The sequence below is a fragment of the Lagenorhynchus albirostris genome, chromosome 3 (genome assembly GCF_949774975.1).
Source record: "Lagenorhynchus albirostris chromosome 3, mLagAlb1.1, whole genome shotgun sequence".
NCBI lineage: Eukaryota > Metazoa > Chordata > Mammalia > Artiodactyla > Delphinidae > Lagenorhynchus > Lagenorhynchus albirostris.
The window spans coordinates 14,599,689-14,620,684 of record NC_083097.1 but is presented as its reverse complement, the minus strand read 5'-3'; the positions used below and the strand labels follow the sequence as shown (position 1 = coordinate 14,620,684).

General features: G+C 43.4%; 1 protein-coding gene across 3 annotated transcripts in view; it reads right to left on the bottom strand.

Annotated features, from left to right (window-relative positions):
- The window catches only part of BASP1 (brain abundant membrane attached signal protein 1), a 54,872-nt gene extending 38,196 nt beyond the window's left edge, over positions 1-16,676 (bottom strand). The window contains exon 1 of one of the 3 annotated variants that reach the window (XM_060145995.1): positions 16,509-16,676. Coding sequence is in view for 1 of the 3 variants with exons in the window: in XM_060145994.1 (XP_060001977.1) it covers positions 8,313-8,375 (63 nt within the window). In the remaining 2 variants the exon portion in view is untranslated. Of the gene's footprint in view, positions 1-8,237; positions 8,387-16,508 lie in introns of those variants that run through there. The other 2 variants (XM_060145994.1, XM_060145996.1) reach the window with 2 other exon arrangements.
- Positions 16,677-20,996: the final 4,320 nt, after the last annotated feature.

Genomic DNA, 20,996 nt, shown 5'->3' with positions numbered 1-20,996 from the left:
AAAAAAAACGAAACTGAGTTATTTGTAGTGAGGTGGATGGACGTAGAGACTGTCATACAGAGTGAAGTCAGAAAGAGAAAAACGAATTCCGTATGCTAACACATACACATGGAATCTAAAAAAAAATGGTTCTGAAGAACCTAGGGGCAGGACAGGAATAAAGACGCAGACGTAGAGAATGGACTTGAGGATATGGGGAGGGCGAAGGGTAAGCTGGGACGAAGTGAGAGAGTGGCATGGACATACATACACTACCAAATGTAAAATAGATAGCTAGTGGGAAGCAGCCGCATAGCGTAGGGAGATCAGCTCGGTGCTTTGTGTCCAACTAGAGGGGAGAAAGGGAGGGAGATGCAAGAAGGAAGAGATATGGGGATATATGTATACATACAGCTGATTCACTTTGTTATACAGCAGAAACTATAACACACCGTTGTAAAGCAATTATATTCCAATAAAGATGTTAAAAGAAAAAAAAAATAAAAAGAGCTATCACTGCCCTTTTTATTCTACTACCCAATTTAAACCCAACTGACTTGACCCTACGGAGTAGATGATCCCTAGCTATGCTCTCCCTCCTGAGGGCTCCTTTAGATCCATATGGAATTGCCACCCTAATAAGTTAGTGGGGAAGGGCGCCAGGGGAAGAGGGGGAGATAAAGGAGCCGCAGCTGCAGAGAATGCCATTGGCTAATTCATAAACTGAATTCATATAAAATGAGCCCATCTGAGTAATCAGCCACATACAACCGGAATGCGTCCCGTCTTGTCTAAAATGAGACCATTTTCAGACAAAGTATTGATTTAATAGTAAGAGTAGCACATGTTTATAGTATAAATCTTGGAGAGGGTATGAGAATGTCCTAGAGCCCAAAGCGGCTCACAGATATAGACAATAAATACCCAGCCATCACCTCAACTATAACTACACTTTGAATACGTAAAAAGGAAGCTTATTACAATAAACATTTTGCAAATAAAGTATCAATATCTAGAAATGCTTTAGAATGAGTAAGTTGTATTGCCAGATTAGACCTGCCTACTGGAACCCTGCATTATTATTTAACTACAGGTTATTTCAGAAATCATTTCCCTATCACTGTAAAAACCTACAAACTTATTTTATTTAATAAGAATTTGATCATTAAGAATCAGCTTTAGAGCACTAGGCACTGTCCTGTGAGAGACCCCAGGGTTGACATGAAAACGCTTATCTCTAAGAATCTTAGTTCCCACTGAGGCCAGAGACACTCAGGAATGAGACAATAAAAGTTGAATACTGACAGCCAAGGATGACATGTAAATGAGGGGGTGAGGATTAAATCACAACTGTTGTCTTAACTGTATTCAACCCCCTACCCCCAAAGAAAACACTGTGATATTTGCTAAAGATTCATTACAAGCTGGTTCTCGGATGTGAAAGTACAGCTAAGGCCAACACTCTGAAATATGCCTTATCTGTATAGCAGGATGCCACATGGCCACAAAAGACGCCCTTCTGTGCCTTTAGCCCTTACTGGACTATAGGTTTTGTGCTAGAAACTGACATCCAAAGTTGAAGGAAGCAAAGTCCTGGCATGGATGAACTCACCATTTAGAGTAAGTGGTCACAGCACAGAACCAGGGCCAAATTCGTATCTACTTCATTAGGTTTATAATCCATTAATGTGTTAAGATTTAAAATCATATGCTCATCTGGAGGCCTAATACTCCTGACCTCACAAAGACTGTTACAAACATTCATTGGTCAAGGTGCTCAATACTATTGATCCATGACATTCAGTGACTTGCAAGTATGGATGAGAAATATAACCACAGCCAGCGCCAGCTTTCACTCACTGCGGTTTATGCCTGAGAAGACCTCACCTTGTAATACTATTTGTTTCCCAAATAACAATACGATTTCATTCCTCCTTTGACACTCTACCTTAGGAGGAAGCTCGGATGCAGGAGCCATTAGTACTAATCACTCCATAATGTCCCAGGGCTTTAGTACAATTACCACTAAGGTTACCGCTTGGAAACAGAATCCTTACACTAATTGGAGTTCATCAGATATTCATCTTCATAGTAAGCACAACTGATGAGCTGAAATTTCCCGTCCATAAATGGAAGTTACCTCAGCTGCAAAAGGACCTCAGCCTTTCAGAGGACATGTGCGCTCCATGAATATAATGTCCTGTAGGCAACCTCTGACACTGAACAAATACGGAGCGCTTGCTAAGTCCCAGAACTGTTGCACAGCACTGTAACGGATCAACCAAACTGACACACCCCTGCCTCCCAGGTCTTTCCACCTAGAGGAATGGAGACGTTAAATAATCCCATCAGTTTTGATGACTGTGGGGATAAAACTGCCAAGTGTTCTGAGAGGTATGGGGATAATCAAGAAAGCCGTCTTTGAGAAGGTGGCATTTTTAAGCCGAGGAGTACTCGGACAATGGGAAAAAAGAACACTCCCGGCAGAAGAACGGTGGGAAAGAGCTTGGAGCCGTGGGAGAACTGAGAGGCAGGCCGTGAACAGAGGGTGGGTGACGGCGAGGACCAGAGGAGGCTGAAGAGGAAAACAGAAGGTGAACACGTGGGAACTGACGGATCAGCAAAGGATTTTTACATTTTATTCTAAGTGTAACAGAAAGTCATGATAGAAAATTCTTCAGCACAGGAATGCCATGATTAGACTTAGCAGAGGAAGACAGCAGTAATCGAGGAGAGGGATCCAACTTCGACTAGGTCCCTAGCTTAGTGTAGAGAGGAATGGACGGACGTGAGGGCTAATATAAGGTAGACGCCATAGAGCTTTGTTAACAGGAAGAGCCCAGTTTTCTGGAGTGAATGGAAGAAGGTGCTATTAACCAGAAGTCGAGCACTGAAAGAAGACCACAGACATTGGCTCGAAAACAGATGTGGCATAAACCAGTTAAAATAAAAAATTCAGGGCTTCCCTGGTGGCGCAGTGGTTGAGAATCTGCCTGCTAATGCAGGGGACACGGGTTCGAGCCCTGGTCTGGGAAGATTCCACATGCCGCAGAGCAACTAGGTCCGTGAGCCACAACTATTGAGCCTGTGCGTCTGGAGCCTGTGCTCCGCGACAAAAGAGGCCGTGATAGTGAGAGGCCCACGCACCGCGATGAAGAGTGGCTCCCGCTTGCCACAACTAGAGAAAGCCCTCGCACAGAAACGAAGACCCAACACAGCAAAAATAAATAAATTAATAAACTCCTACCCCCAACATCTTAAAAAAAAAAAGAGCCTTTAAAAAAAAAAATTCAACAGTAACTCACATTGCAGGTTTTATGCAGAAAATAATTTACCAGTGAAATTTTTTATAAAAGATATTAAACAGTACCAACTTTCAATTAGTTTAGGGCTGCTGGTTCATCTAGAATCATCACAGTGAATTACTGTATTCAATTAGACTGTGGCTTAGTGAGGTAATATTTTTACTGCCGTAGTTAACACAACATGACGTGACCTGCAGCTTGAAACAGAAAGGCAACGGCTGAATCTGTTGAGAGGGCACAGAAAGGCAACGGCTGAATCTGTTGAGAGGGCACTTTCAAAAGCTGTAAATTGCTTTTTGAAAAAGAGCATCTCCAAACTGTTCAGTGAAGACATACCCACATCCACATTTGTTGAGAATGCCCCTCAAAAAATCCCTTCAGGGGCTTCCCTGGTAGCGCAGTGGTTGAGAGTCCGCCTGCCGATGCAGGGGACACGGGTTAGTGCCCCGGTCCGGGAGGATCCCACATGCTGCAGAGCGGCTGGGCCCGTGAGTCATGGCCGCTGGGCCTGCGCGTCCGGAGCTTGTGTTCCGCAACGGGAGAGGCCACAGCAGTGAGAGGCCCGCGTACAGGACAAAAAAAAAAAAAAAAAAAATCCCTTCAGTATCACTACTTGTTTTAGTACTTGGAAAGGCCCCAACATTCATGAGCCTTGATTTCTGTTATCATCAAAGACTTCACATGACTCCTGACACTAACTTCCCACTGTTTACTGTCCCTCTGTGCAGAAACCTATCAAAACTCCAACCATTCTTCCCACATTTGCTTTCTGTTAAAGCTTGTATCTTCTAATGTCTTCAAGTCTCTATGTAATAAAACTTGCCCTGTAGTAATACTCTGTATGGTGAATCCCTACCAACAAGCATGGATGCTAGAATGGGATTTTAAACTGGCTTACACATCTGGTCAACTCTTCCATCTAGAGTAGGAAGGGCTCTTTACCAATGCCACTATTGGTAAGAGTTTTTTGTCTGTCTGTTTTTTGTTGTTGGTTTTTTCCCCCAGAATACCTCTATTTTAATTTACCCAAGACTGGCTAGTTCTTTACACGACATGGACTAGGTAAATCCTTCTCTCTTCCTTTATTCACTCTTGTCATTTTTAGGTATATGGATAACCAATGGGAAATGCTTCAAGCAGAGGAAAAACATGATCATACAGTGCTATAATGAAAACTAGGCTTCACCACGTATTAATGCCTATTGATTGGTGGCGACTGCCTAGAGCACTGTGTTGAGAAGGATTCTGAGGCCTCATCCATAGACCCAAGTCCATCCTGAGTAAAACAGAGGGAACGGTACCTGCATACATACTTTGCCAACCCCAGTCCAAGGGAGCCACAAAAACAGGCTTTGAATCACACACAGGATCTACCTTTTCCAGCAACGTGAATCTCAGGGAAATTAACTTCTCTGCATCTCATGTTGTCCAAAGAGAACACTACTTAGGTTTGCCTCACATGGATTTGTGAGGATTAAACCACAGGCTCCAGGGTAGCTCATCTTGAGGGCAGGGAAAATGGCATTTTGCACAGGGGCTTCGAATGTTCCTCACTGTAAACCACCTTTCCTAATATGAAACATGAATTGTTATGAGCTGTGTCCCCTCCTCCCACAGATTCATATGTTGAAGCTCTAACTTCCAGGGCCTCAAAATGTGATTGTATTTGGAGAGAGGGCCTTGAAGTCCAATAGGACTGATGTGTCCTTATAAAAAGAGATTGGGACATACAGAAAGAGACACCAGGGGTGCACGCACGCAGATGCAAGACCCCGTAAGGACACAGCAAGGAGGCCATCTGTAAGCCAGGGAGGGAGACCTCAGAGGAAAACGAGCGCCCTGACTATCCACACCTTGACTTTGAAATTCTAGCCTCCAGTCTGGGGTATTGTGTTATGGCAGCCCTAGCAGATGAATACAGGAACAAAGCATCCCTGCCTCTGCCATTCCTATCCCTGCAAGAGCATCTCCACCCTCCTGTTCTTTGCCTTCCTCCTCACGTGCTCTAGTCTCCTTTTCTCCCCAGAAAACTCTAGAAGGAGGGGGCAGTGCGGGGCTTGGAAACGAGGTCATTGACCGCTGATCTAGAACGATGCCGTTTTGCTTCCTGTAGCGTACTTACCAGAAATCCTGCCCACGCAAGGGGAATCCAGACACTCTTAAGAACAGAAAGGAATGGCATTCCCCTCTCTCCATCCAGAAATATGGCTGCAAAAGTACCTCGTTGAAACTTCCCTCAAGTGTAGCCATCTGCTCCCTCTCAGAAGGATTTTACAAAGCTCACTATTTCACAAAAATGCTACTGTATCCAAATGTCTCTCCCTCTCTCAAGATGAGATGGTTTAATTAGCTAGGGTGGTAGTTAAATGTGTTATCAGAATCAGATTTCAATGGAAATTCATCCCCAGCCAACTCACATCTCACACTAACCGTGGTGCACGTTAGTGATCTAAAACATCTATTCTAGTAGTTAGATATTTTCTCTACTAGGTAAACTATGCAAACAATTGCTAGCATGTCAGGGCCTGCTGGTTTGCCATGCTGTGTGCTGCTAACATTAATTGTATTATATTATGCTGTCTAAATACCCTAAGGGTTTGGGAGGTTTGGGGGTCGATTTTTAGATATATCTCCCTCAGGTCACACCCTCTTCCAACAGAAATCATGCTCAACTCAAAACTGGCTTGAGGGTTTTTTTCACTCCCCTTAGAAACAGCAGTAACATTTTTTGCAGTATTACATCATTCTGGACTTCTTTATCTGGGATTCTTGGCTATCTCACTACAGGTATGACAAAGGATACTCCTTAGGTAGTATGCCTAGCAAAGTGGATCAATAACAGGAAAGAGATATGCAAGCAGTAGCTCTTGGTCTTACAGAAGGCAAGTTAAAGGGGGTAGCATGGGTACAAATCCTAATTTAACTGGGGACAAATCCTAATTTGCCACCTGCTTCCTTTAACCACCACTTCTCCATTTAACATGGTAATATTTGTTGCAGGGAAATAAGGATACAGTCAAAGAATGTGTTACTATCGACAACATTAAAGTTTAAAGTACAACAATGTGATATTTTTTTAAGCAGGAAGGACTAATTAACATGGCTGATGAGGCAGAGGGATGTGAAGCCTGTTGACATTCAAATTCAGTTTTTCAGGAGTTCATTTTTTGGTTATATTCTCAGCACTCAGAGTTAGGAGTAAATCAAACATCATAGCTTAGAAATATTAATGGAACTCCTTTCCCATTTAAAACTACAACTCTTACCTTTTGTGTTATAATCCCATCATGTGGTTGCTTCTCTCTGCATTGTAGCCAGTTGAGTTCTCCTAGGACAACCCTCATACCCAACTACCCACCCAGCCACCCACCCAGGAGACTTTATTATGGATGAAATCCAAGCTAAGCTCTCTGGATAGTGGAAACAAAACCAGTAAGAATAGAAAGGGTGGAGGTAAATGGAGTGAGCTACTAGCTCTGTCTCTTACACCAGAGAAACTTTCAGTGAGACTTTTCCTTAGTCAACCACCAGATTAGGTGAGGAAGAAGACTGATAATCATGTGAGTCACATGAAGAAACACATACCTGGGAAACTCAATCTTGTATTAACAACCTTCTTGAGAACATTGCTACAAACACTTGTTACTATTTGTCTGAAAACCACACACTGATAGTGCTGGAAAAGTCCAGTTGGGTAAGCCCTAGGAATTCAAAGCTTGAGGTCTCAACAAAAGATCACCAGGGCTACTGAGGAAACCCTAGTGCCACAATAACCTCTGGTCAATAAGGGTAGTATTCACTGAGGCTGGGTGATCACGAGACCCCCCAAGAGCTATTGTCACCAACTGTTAACTGAGACTCTTCCTTTCTTCCTTAGGAAAATGAGTCATTCAGAAAAGATTCCAGAACACCTCATTTAATCATTTAAGTCTTTAGTGAATACCCAAGTGGTCATATAACCTCACCCTACCTTCTTGATGGAATGCAGGATAAAGGAGGAGAGAAAGTCATCTCAAAATCTCTCCACCTGTAAGTCACTGATTTCTCTCAATTTTCCTTTTACCCAATAGTCTTAAATATGCCGAAAGCAAATACAGATGATGTTATCTTGTATTGAAACAGCTGAGAACATTTGTAAAGGTCAGAGACAGCAAATATTCCTATAGCTCCTACAGTTTCCAAGACAAGCTCAGAGAAGCTTAAAACAGTACTCTGTGACTACGCAACGATTCCAAGGAGACACTCTTCTCTATAACCTTAAGAAACTGGGATGTCCTCAGTTATTAGATGGTTCCTATTATTTTCTCTTTTGAAATACTATTTTCGCAATTAGATCTTGTTACTATTTAACTTGGCTATCGTATTAGTCTGTGTGGCAATTGCGTTTTGAATGCCTGGCAGTGGGTAAATGATGTGGGTCTTTTCAAAATCACTTGGCCAAGCAAACCAGGAAACTTGTAATTTAGAAAGCTTAACCAGGAAAAGCTGTTCTCTGACATCTTTTTCTTCATAAATTTACAAAAAACTTTTAATTTGGGTTTATTTTAGGAATATATCCATTTCTGAACCTGCAAAACTATAATAATTAAAAGCATTACAAAAACTGTGACGCCCTTGCTTATTGCAGGTTTCCCTGGGAAACAATATAAATTTATCCAAAACTTATTCTCCACTTACTGAAATGACTAAAGAGATTATTTTAAATATGAAATTAGAACTCTCTTATCCAAAACTAAACTTATCACAGCTTCTCCAAATACAGATGCACATAAACAGTTTACACTGCTAAAATCCGTTTCAAACGTCTGAATATGAAGCTTTATGAAGTGTTTTAACACCTTAAGTACTTAAGTTCCGTATCTTAATGACTACTTCAGAAACGTACAGCCCTTTTAAATCCTCTAAATCAGCCCAAATACTATAAATGATAATGTTAAAGAAAAAAGATTAAACCTCATGTTTCACGCAGCTCTCAAACCAATAAGCCAGATGACACTAGTAATCGGCGTAAAAGCTTGTGTCCATCACCTCTCCACAGCACTGTGCACGCTGGCTTTTCCAGGAGATTCCGGAGCATTTCGAGAGTACCATGCTCGACTGCTCCGCTCACTCTACAGCCCCAAATTAGTCTAAAACCAACTGGCTTCCTTTTCAAACTCCTACCCTCCACGTGCAGGCTCCAAACCCCGCCACGCTGTTTATTCTAGGAGGAAAACAAAGATATGACATGAAAATTGAGTTTTCTGGGCGAAGTTGTTTTAATGCATGCCATAAATTCTTCGGCATCTAAAGGAAACCACATGCCTATAATGTAAAAAAAAAAAAGAGAGAAGTTGAGGGGGAAAGATGGCGCGTAGATAAAGCAATAGCGGGCAGTAAGCACGAGTGGTGTTATCAAAAGGCAGAATGGCTTCTCTCGGCTGGAGAGGGGAGACAGGGCATCAGGGAGAGAAACAGGGTCAGCACTGGGTTTTCAAAAACTGATATCAGAGTCAAAAAATGGTAAGTTTTTTTTTTTTTTTTAAAGTTATAGACAGTGAGTAAGAGCTTGACTCAATCAGACAGAAGGGAGGGCCCATAGGAGTGAGGCTTTATTGAGAAATAACCTGGGTTTCCACTCAGCCACTAACCAGCTCAGGAGACCTTGAATAAGCCGCTAACTTTTCTAAGGTCCTTTTGAGTTCCAAAAGAAGTGTCTGAGTCATGAGCTTTCAAACCTTTTGTTATAATGAGGCAAGTACTTACAAAGGACTGCGGTTGAGTTAGGATGGTATTACAAGCAGCCACCAACCTTCTGTAAATGAATCTTGTGTGGGGGCAGAAGGAAAATGGGGTCACAGATTTAGGACTTGGTTTATTTCTAATCAGGCAACCCTAACTGCATAGCTGGAAGAGGGCTGACCAGTATCCCTGATTAGTATTTCAAAGGCAGAATCATAGGTAAGGCATTTGAAGGATTCCTTCCACTTGGGAAGTGTCACGAGGAAAGTGAAGGCGGCAACCAAACCCACATTTCTCTACAGCCCTGAAAAGCAGCCCTCATTCTCACCGTCATCATCCCAGAAATAATTTAAGGATGTCAGCCCACGTTCACTATGACGGGAAGCATTTCTAATCTAGAGATCACTTAATGTATTTACAGATTAAATATTTATTAGACACTGTATCTCTTCTAAGACAAATAATTTTTCATTGAAGAACTTAGTACAACTCTCTCTAAATGAATGTTGAAGAAGTTAATGTGTTACAATATGTTATCCATTTTATCAAGTGTCCGTAATTACGTGAAATAAAATGGCCATGGCTTATGGGAAAGACAGCAGCATTGGCCAGCGGAATAGGGCTATCAGACATGGATTCAAATTCTATCAATTTCTATTAGCTCTAGGATCTTATGTACATTATTTAACCCTCTATTTTTTCCTTTATTCACAGGTAAAATGCATCTTACAATTTGTTTGAGGGCATAAATTGCAATTAGAGCATATGACATACAATCAATAGTCAACAAGTGTCCAATTTCGTCCCTTAACTTCTCCAGATTTAAAAGAAAAAAAAAAACCTTTCATGGAGGAAATGTCTTAAATGATAAAATCACTATATCCAAAACCTCCTTCCTATACTGAATACCTGACAGATAAAGTAAAATATAATTTCCTTCCTGAGTCCTTAAGATTCAAACTCCTGTTTAAAGAAACTATTAAAAAAAAAATTTAGCCAAAATGAGAATGATTTTACCTTCACTCAGCAGCCAAGCCCAGTGTCCTGAAGGACAAACACAAATCACTCAGGCAGGTCCCTAAATTAAATGCCTGAAAGGTCAAACGGATTGCAGGATGAACCACCTCAAATATCTGAAATTCCCAAGAACTTCCCTTTTTTTTTTTTTTCTTTTCAAAGAGGCCAGGATGACTAAGGCTGCCAGAGAGATAATTATTTCTAAAGATTTTGTCAACAGGTGACAACACCTTCAACATTCCTGAGTAAGACAAGCTTTAGTTTTTACTCCTGGTGTGGGTGGTAGGGATGTGGCAAAGTGAAAACTTATCTAAACTGGTTTATATCAATCTTTGCACTAATGACTAAAACACTCCTTTCATATGCTGATGAATGCACCTTGATTCAGGGCACAACAAAGCCAAGTCTCTTCAGGAATATGAATGAATTATGTCTACACCCAAGGTTATCCATCTCAACATAACAAACCAGTGAGCCTTTCTCTGAAGGTCTCTCAATTTCCAAGGACTTTCATATTATTGTTTTATACTGTAATACCAATCAATACAGAGGCTGGGGTTCTATGACTCTACCCATTTTGGACTTTCAAAACTAGTACAAGTGTCCTGGCAACATATTCAAGGTATCATAGCTATACTTGGAGGATTTTTCCAAACCACAGACTTCTATGTTCTACCTACTGTCCAGGGTACCACCACCAGCTTGTCTTGCAATAATAATCTTTGAAATAAGCATATGAACAGCTATAAATGTAGAGGATGAAGTACAGAAAGCTGGTCCTCTCACAACTTTACAGTGTATGTGCATTATAAAGTGTGAGGCATTGTCCTAGGTCTCTATTTTACTTAATCCTTACAATAACTCTATATTATAACCCCCATTTTATAGATGAGAATTGAAGCACAGAGAAGCTAAGCAATTTGCCAAAGGTCACACAGCTAGTAAATGGTTGAGACGAGATTCTTAACCCAGTGAATCTGGCTCCACACCCAGCCCGCCAAGTCACGCTTTCTAAATATCATACTTCCTACACAATGTACAGTGGCTGAGCCCTATATTTCAAGGTGAAGTTCAAGGAACAAACCCACGAAGTCCAGTCCTTCCTCCCTCATCCAAAATGAACAAGAAAATAAAAAATCAAGTCAAAAACCGGTTCAGAAAGTGTTTAAGAGATAAGAAGGAAATGTTGTGTAAATATTTTGCCTTCCTCACTGAACACCATTTTCTTATATTATCTTGAAACGTTTCCTTATGACCTGGTTCCCTGTTGTGCTTGCAGATGACTTCCATTTCTAAGTCTCTAAAGCTTTCAGGAATTTATTCCTAGACTTCGAAGCATGCTCGAGCACAACCTTCCCTCACTGACTGCCTTCGCTAGTCAAAAAAATCTCTGCTTTCCCTGTTTTTGTTCAAAACTTCTACTGCCTTTGGAAAGTCTGATTTTTAAAGTTACTTAAACCCTCAGGGTGCAGAAGAGGGAAAACACACTCTGAGACTCTGCATCCATCTCATCCCATTGCTGAGTTCCAGAGGGAAAAAAAGGCTGTGGTCTAACCTCATTGCTTCTTAGGCTTGTGTCTTTTCAAAATTACAATTTCACTATATCCTGGTAAGAATTTGATTCCCTAAATGATTACCTTTTACTTTTGATAAGGTTTCCTGGACATTTTTTCTCACACGGCACTTACCTAGATGTCTGTCTTAATAGCAGCGGAGGGAATGGCATTTAACAAAAACCTTCCTTTGGCAGGCTGGGAACTTCTGTGGTTTTAAGACTACCCCTGTATTTTCTCAAAAGGACTTAAATGCCATCTCTTGAGTTACATAAGCAGCCATGGTAAATTCAGTGAGGGTGGCCATCCTAGCTTCATTCAATCCACTTTGAGGCAAATTCCCATGCAGCATCTCACAGAATTTCAAATATCTACATGAGGTTTGAAATATCCTATTTCTGACTGAATACACCGAAACCCTCAGGTCTTAATCAGCGTGGAAACAAAAATACAGCTCAATATACAGAAATTAGTTACCGATGTCAATCACACTGATGACTGTGCTGAAAATGCAGACTGAGAGGTTAGGCCGGCCCCTAAGAGCCAGCCACTGTACTTATGCACTTTTCAGACATTATGTGTGGTCCTCATTATAGCCTAAAATTAGGAATTATTACTCCAATTATACAGTTGAATAAAGTGAAATTCAAAGAGGTTTGAAGTAATTTGGCCAAAGTGGCCGAGCCAGTGCCTAGAGATTTTTCAAACTGACTCTCTTTTCCACTAACTACATCCTAGGAAACCTCTCCATCAACAGTATTTGCTCTTTAATAAACATTCTGGCTGTGCACAAGCTCAGTTATTTCCTGATACTAATCCACCAGAATTAAGCTGTAAAGTTCACACTGCATTGTATTATCCAAAGTCTTAAGAGGCAGAATAAATGCAAAGGATTCAGTGAGTTGAGAAAACTTGATAAAACGACAGATTCCGCACCCATTCCCCCCACCCCCAGAACTTCAACCCATACACATGCTCGGTTTTCCCTTAGCAGTTACCTGGTTTCCAGTTTACCAGATAAAACAATCATTAAGAAGATGTTAATCTTTTGATAAACAGGGTGTAAAATGAGTAGGTAAAAACTACCTATTAGAAAGATAAAGACCTAAGCAAACCAGAGCATCGCTCGCAACAGAAGCAGACACCAAAGGCAATTGCTTTGGACAAATAGTTAGCATGCCTTTTCTGAATATTTTTCAGAACAAAGTTTTACAAATGATAACAAAAATAAGGCAAAGCAACTTTATTATAAATCTTTTATTTAGGAAGCATTGTTTATTACAGCTTTTAAAGGGCTTTATGTGAATGTTTAAGCCCATAAATGAACATGTTAATTTCAGATGCTCAATGCAACCCATCTGTTTCAGGGGTACATGGGGAAAAATTGGAAATGAGCATCTCAGTAGACTAGCTAGGTTCTCCCATCTATATACATACTGAGAAAAACAGAAAATTGATTACTTTCCGAAGACCATTATGAAGCACTGTAAAATGATATTCTACACCAACTAGTTTAGTTTCATATCATTAATAAAATTTTATTTCGTAACATGAGTATATACGTATAAATTGTGTATGAGTATATACACGGCACCTTACTTGCTTTAAAAATGGTTTCGGATTTTGCCATTTTTTTACAAAACTACAGTGACTATTGCAGACATCCATTGTACAGTGACCGAATCTCCTCCAAACCTAAGTTTTTCATACTCCACTTATCTTGACCACGGAATGAAAATGGTTTAAAATTGTTGTTAATGTGAATTTTTTTTAAAAAAGACAAAAATTAAAGAGACAGAATATGTCACATCTTAGATTATAATATGGTTTGGTCTAGTAAATCCAGGAAGATGTAACGATGCCTCCAAAGAGAGGGAGCCAAAGCCCATAGGGCTCTTCGGTTCAAATTAGATGTTCAAATTAGGGTGGTCTGTGGGGAGGAAAGGTCCTCCTGTGCCCACATAATCACAGCGTGAGCACCAGTTAAGGAGAGATGCGCCACTGGCGCCACTGATAATACTGTGTAGTCATTGTTGGCGCATTTTGTCAAAAGGCCCAACTCCCTTTCTCTACCTGTTAAAGCTTGCCAGAAAGCTAGCTGGATAAAAGAAAAAGGTAACTGATCATTTATAATTCAATTTAAGAATTATCTTCCTCAAAAACCTAAGATTCATTGAATTGAGGACATATTGGCATATATATGCTATTGCATGTGGTTTATATTGACTCATCTCAAAAACATAACCTAAAGGAAAAGAAAAAAAACAACAAAAAAACCCTACATCTAGCCCTCTAAACCATAAAAAAAAAAAAAAACTCAATACTAAGGAGTAGAGAGGGTAGCAGGCAGTCACCCTACCAAATAAAGGTCCTGATACAGTAAACTTGATCAATATCAAGTTTTATTAAAAGGAACAAAAGAGATGATTTCCATTTTCCTGCCACGTGTTGTCTTGCCAGGGTGTACCGAGAATACTTAGGCATAAAATTCTCTCAAGCATAACGTACCATTGTGAAAATATTATTAATATTTAGCTCCTTTTTATACACACAGTAAGTCTCCTTTTAGTTGGTAGAACAAACTAGCCCAAAAAGAGGCCATAATCTGGTTACTGCATCACTGGAAAAAAAATCAGTCATCAACCATCAAGTGTGCGTGTGTGTGTGTGTGTGTGTGTGTGTGTGTGTGTGTGTGTGTGAGAGAGAGAGAGAGAGAGAGAGAGAGAGAGAGAGAGAGAGAGAGAGAGAGAGAGAGAGAGAGAGAGGATGGCTCATGGCTTCTGTTAGACACAGAAAAATGAAGAATTTAATCAACCATCTTCACCCCAGCAGCCCCAGCTGCTTCTTCCTCTCCTATCAGTGGATTTCCATCTCCATGGGGTTCCTCTTTGGGATTCCTAATGAAACAATGAGGTACTAGGAATCAAGAGAAAACAGACAGCGTTAGGATCCTGACAAGGTAACCCTTTTTCTCAGCTCTGGGTTTTGTAGGCCATCTTGTTCGTATAAACGCCAAAATGTCTTAATTTTTCCCAAGGAGTGACACTAGGGGCAATGCCCACTGTCATTTCTGAGACCAAGGTCCCTTAATCAAATGGCCAGCAGCAAAAATCTGTCAGACAAACGGTTAATTGATGCACATGAAGACAGCCACCATCACTGCAGCGCAATACGTTACAGGAAAGAGAATAATGAACAGCACGAGAAAGGAAAACAGCAGTGTTCGGTTACAAAAATATTTAATCCCCAGTTTGCCCTCATCGTCAAGGCTAATCTTATTTTTCATCAATTGAAATCGCTAAGAAAGCAAGAGATGAGATAGCCTGGAAAAGAAGAAATACACACACAAGGGGGGAAAGAAAAAACTGTCATCTGTATCCAGCGGTTTCACGCAACGTTTAGGGCAAACGCCTTTGTTCCTGGGCTTGGGAAGGGAGTGGGGGGGTGGGTGATGGAAAGATCAGATAGGGCTGCCTGGGCCCTCCACTCCCTGTTCTCCGGCGCATGCGCCAGGCCAAGACAAAGGAATAGGTAATTACAGTCCCGATTCATTCATTTTGCCCGCAGTACTGAGGATCTGCTGGCCCCGGCTGTAATCCCTGGGAGGCTGATCCACACCCCTATTGCAGGAAGACCACCTCTAGACTAGTGTTTGATTTTTAACCCGCCACAGATGTGCTAGTGGCCTCGCGGCAGACCGAGGTGTGGTGTCAATCCTGGTCGAGGTACTAAAAATGCAGCCGTGTGCGCTGTGCTAATTTAAGCAGAGTGAAAATTACACAGGCAAAGACTGTTCACTGAGTCCGTTTCAAGGCGGACATGTCTCCGAGGAAGCAGATCAGGAGGCCAGCCAAGCGTTCGATGAATATTCATGAAAGAATGCGGTTCGTAGCCACGCTTTGTGTGTGTGCGCGCGGACCCAGGGATTCTGCAATTTTTATTCTTGGGGTGGGGGGCGGGTAGGCGGGGGCGATTGGGCGAGGAGGGCGAACAAGGGCCGAGAGTCGGCTTTCAGTGTTAGCGCTTTCAGCAAAACCTGCTAAACCCCAAACCTTCGCTCACAGCCGGGCTGGGCGGTCAGGGGCCGCGCGCTGTCAGGTTCAAGCTCACACCCTCCCGGCCGGGCCCGCGACAGGAGGCACTCAGCGCATTCTCCGAACCGAATACTCGAAAACATAAAATACTCAGATGTAGCCCACGGGTTCATGGGAAGGCAGTTCAGCCACGACCGAGGCTGGGGCTCTGATCTGCTCAGCTGTGCTTCTGGAAGCACGTTGTCGTGTGAACCTCGCGTTTCCTTGGCCACCCGAAGCCAAGATTCAGGAGTCCCACAGGTCAAGGAAACCCATCTGCTGAACCCAAAAGCCGCCTCCTCCCTTCGGATCACACCAGATTCCCCGTATTCCTTCTCCCCTCCCTCCCCCCCGCCCCACCGCACCCCACCCTCCATCTTCTGCTGCTGCGCCCCTCGCACCAAGCGCTTTCTTCCCGGCTCTGGACAGGGCCAGTGGCAGATACTCTCCCCTCGGCCTCCCAAAACCGTCTCTTCGGGACGCAATTCATTTAAAGGGTTTCACATTTGGCAATTTCCTCCTTAACTAGCAGCTTCCCTCCCACCGCCCACCCCCAACTCCGTTTATCAGGCTCACCAACCCCCCATCCTCCCCGCCCTGCGAGCGGTCGAAACCACCCACCTCGGGGCCCCCATCACCCCAGATGCCCGAAGCGCGACGGAGGCCTCACGGAGGGGGACCGCACGACCCGCGCCGTCTAGTGGGGACCGCACCACTCCCTCCCCGCCCCGGGCTGCGGCGCCGAGAGAGAACAAAGGGCCTCGGGGGTGGGGCGGGGGCAGAGTCGGGAACGGAGGCCCCCGGTGGCCTGCAACCCGGGTCCGCGGCGGCAGCTGGGCCACCGGGGCGCGCCTCCTTACCGGATCTGAGTGCCTGTGCCGCCCCTGGGTGAGCGCGGTGCCGCGGAGGGGCCCGGGTCGCTGGCGTCGTCCGGCCGGGTGCCTGGCCGCTGGCAGTGGCTCTCTCCCCGGCTCGACGGCGGAGCCCGGAGCGAGGAGCGAGTTGGAGCGCTGCCGCCGCCGCCGTCGCCGCTGCCGCTACTGCTGCCGCCGCCGCCGTTGCAGCCTCTGCATTTCTCGCGCTCGCGCTCCCCCTCCCCTTCCTGCCCAGCGCCCTCCCCCGGCGCGTCCGCCCGCCCAGCCTCCCTCCCGCTCACCCCGCCCACCTCGCTCCCCTCCCTTCGCCTCCATCCCGGTGCCCCTCCCGCCTCCCCTGAGTTCCCCGCCGCGCTGGGGCCCCGCCCGTCTCCCTTCAAATCCCCTCCATCCCGGTTACCCCCACCTCCCTTCTCCTCTAAACGGCTGATCCCCTCTTTTCCTCCCCTTCCCTCCATCCCTGTGCCCCTCCTGCCTCTCTACATCATATCTGAACGCCGGTTTCCCACTCCCTCCTCACCTCCCCTCCCCTCTTCTCCCGTCCCCTGCTCCCCACCTCTGTCGCCTCCCCTTCCCCGCGGCGCCGGAGATGTCCGTGGGCACTACTCTCTGTTTTTCTCAATCTCTCTCTCTCTCTCACTTTCTTTCTCTCCCTCTATTTGGAACGGTTGGATAAGAAGTGCTCGGGCTCTCGTTCAGACTCCAGGGGCTGCCTCGAGGTGGTGAATGACGCCCCCTGCCACCTGCTACCCTTCTCAGCATCCCAACCCGGCCGCTCGCGACGTCCGGCTGAGATTCTGATCCCCGGGCAGGCAGTGAGGTCGGGGGTGACCTGATGGCTGCCCTCAGCCCATCGGGACAGATGCCCGCGCGGTTGACAGTGACCTCCAACTGCAGGCGCGTCTGGGCGGCGCCCCGGCCGACTGAGTGCGCTCGGCGGGCGGCGGGCGTACACGCTGGGCTGAGCCGGGAAGGCTGCGGCTTTGGGCAAGCGCGGCGCTAAGGTTCAGCTGGCCGGGCGGGCGGCGTAGCCCCTGCGAGGATGCTCTCAGGACTTGGGAGAGGAAGGAGGGAAGACAAGAGCCCTAGGCAAGGAGCCGTCGGGTTTTTTTTGATGCCTGTGCTTTAATGGAGGCACCGGTTCTCAGGAAGACTGAGTTATAGCCGAGGCAACCTGCACAGTGCCGCTCAGAAACGCACAGGTCAAAACCGTAGCCAACTGCCGTGTGTCGGCGTGGCCCGGGGGGCTGCCACTTTGTTTAACACAGGAATACAGAGTAACCACCAGGGTGGGGAGATATGCTCACCTTGCTTATCTGTTGGCAAGAAGCAAATACGACATCGTTTAGAATGGTAGCTCTTTCACTAGACAAAAGCCAATTTTTCCTTCCTGCAAAACCCATCTGAACGTTGGAACTTTCATTTGCGGCATTTGGGCGCCCTCTGGCCGTGTCTGAATTGCTTTCATGCTCGCCTACGTCGCATCTAAGAAAAGAAAAAAATGATTGAGCTGCTGTTTCCTCTCCAGGATGGTTCTGCCCTCTAGACCTGGGCCTGGATTCGAGGATAGAAATGTTTTCCAAAATCGGGGTGACAAAATGTAACCGTATTTAGGGAGGCAGACGCCAAAGGCAAGTGCATCCGCTTTCAACTGGGGTAAGTCCATTTTCGATGAACAGGGAGAAAACTTACTGGAATCTAATTACTATATTTAAATTCAGCAGGGTGGCAGTGTCAATCTCATACTAGGCTGGAAGTTTTGCAGTGGAACAAGGCTCCCCGGCTGTGCAGGTATTTACAGTTTATACAGGCCACACCAAATTAGACAAAGACATGCAAGCTGGAAGTTCACACATTAAAGCCAAAGTGGCAGGGGAATTTTGCTGTCTTTTTCATTTTTTCTTTTTTCTGTTTGCCATTTAAATGAAATAACAAAGAAGTAAATATGGTACAAAAACAGGGAAGCAAATTACAACTAGGGTTTCCTCCAAAGCATTTTATTTATTTGAACGTAAATGTTCAATAATTTAATATGTTACATATACGTCCCTCTTTCCAGCACATTATCTATGAAGCTAGATGTAGGGTTTCTCAACCTCCTGTTTTGGGCAGATAATTTTCCAATGGGGATGGGGGTGAACCTGTCCAGTGTACTATAGGCTGTTCAGCATCACTGTTGGCCTCTATCCATCCACTAGTTACCAGTAACACACACACATATCACCACCACCAACAATAACACCAGTTGTGATGACAAAAATGTCTCCAGACATTGTCAAATGTCCCCTGGGAGGTAAAAATCACTCCAGGTTGAAAACTACTGGGCTATAATTTTTTTTTAACTGTCGTGAGTAAGTCTCTAAGTTTTTCCCTATTAAATTAAATGAGCACTTACAATTTTATGCTCAAAACCTGTACTGAGTGTACTTGTTAGTGTATCTGTGTAGTTATTTCGTTTAGCATTCAGTTTTTATCCCTGTGATCTTCCAGGCATGTAAACTCACCTCAAAATTAGTAAATATATGTTCCTATTGTGTTTGCATGATAAGCCTCTGGATGTTATCTTCTTTCTATCTTCTCTTTTTTCAGTTTTTCAAAAAGAGACATAAAATTTAATGTCTTCGGTGCTACTGGCTAAATTTTCATGATGGAGAAAACAAGCCTTTTAAAGGTGTGATTAGAATATAGATCATAGGTTATCATAGAAACAGGAGGCAAAAGCTTACACCAGTGAGACTGTGGGTCCCATCAATTTTGTCTTCCATCAGATTTATTTGTTTACTTAAAAGATTTTTAAAGGAATTCTTCTTTAATAAAATAATGTAACTGGCTGATAGTGCTATTAACCTTAAGAATGGAAGCTTTTCCAGAATTTATAGACATACATCAAATGGTACCCAAAATGTTATATCCAAATACATTACTACATAAAATCCAATTTGATTATGTTTTTAGTCTCCTTTTAATTGTTCATCTAACGTCTTACATTTTTAAGGTGCATTCTTTTGAAAGTTTTTTTTTTTTTAACACACACTTAGGAAATTAATGAATAAGCATTTAAAGCTCTGGAGTTGAGAAAATTTTTAACATTAACTATTGTGGATGTCACTAGCTGTTTAGATTATAGACTAATGAACTTGGGAGTAGATGTTAAAGGTGCAATTTATGACAAATGTAATTACCTTTCAACATTATACTCCTGAAAATAAAGATTGCTTTATACTCCTAAAGGAATGAATAATTTTTTAATAAATAAAGCTAGACCTCCTGGGTTGTAAAATGAATTCCACTGTCATTTTCAATTGCCTACATATTTTGCTTCAGTGAGGCATAATCTGCATTATGGAAATATTAATCAAAAAGATAAATAAAAAAAGATAAATGATTCAGTGACTACTGATTTTTGCTAAATGATTTGCTGTAGAATTGCTTGCAATGTAGTGGACTCATTGCCACCTAAATTAGTAGGTTTACAAAACCATCAATATGTGTTCAGCTTTTAAAATTGTATCTATTGTCAGTTGAGACATATATAATAATTATATAGACCTCATCTCACCTCCAAACCTCACCCACATCTCTGCTCTCGGTACCTCTCATATCACCCACCAAGGCTAAGCATCTTCCCAGTTCCCCATCCTTTCCTCCTAAACAGTAAAAAGAGAATTACGATCCCACATAAAACATGTAGACCAACATGGGTGAAGCAAAGGCATGGTGACAGTAGTGTCACCCCAGTATTGCCCTAGCTACCTTTGCTTGACATCTTTTTGACTAGCACCTTTCAAGGCCACTGCATTAACGCAGACCCGCAGAGACCCATGTAGAGAATTTGATCAATTCAGCTCGACAGCTAAGTATTGGGTGAAGGACTGAACTGCTATCATTCGTTCACAAGATCTCTTCTGCAGATTGCAAGCTAAAGGCCAGACAGCCAATATTACATATGGAAGCAGATAGGTTTTCTTTCTTAAATATGTTAATAATTTTTAATCAAAGGAAAATGTTTAAATCTGTATATTTACCTCATCTTTCTCCTTTTCTACCCTCCCCCTGGTGTTACAACCTCACCCTTCCCATAGCCAAGTGAAAGGACTTTGTTTCCATCAGTGGTTCTCAAGCAGAGGCTCTTCTGCATCCCAGAGGACATGTGACAATATCTCCAGGCTTTGGGGGAAAAGACTGTAAGGGGAGACATGCTACTGGCATCTAATGAATAAAGATCAGTGTTGCTGCTAAACATCCTACAATGCACACAAAGCAGCCCCATAACAGGCAATTATCCATCCCAAAATGTCAATAACGGTGAGTTGAGAAACCTTGGTTTAAAACTTGATTTTTCTGAAGAGCACATGCTGCCTGGGGAACCGCCTCTTGCTGTGGTTTCAGGGTATCAGTAGCAGGCAGCAGGTCTGGAGATGCAAAGATGTAACAGATTTTCCTTTTAGCAGGGGCTGCATTGTGCCCCGAGCC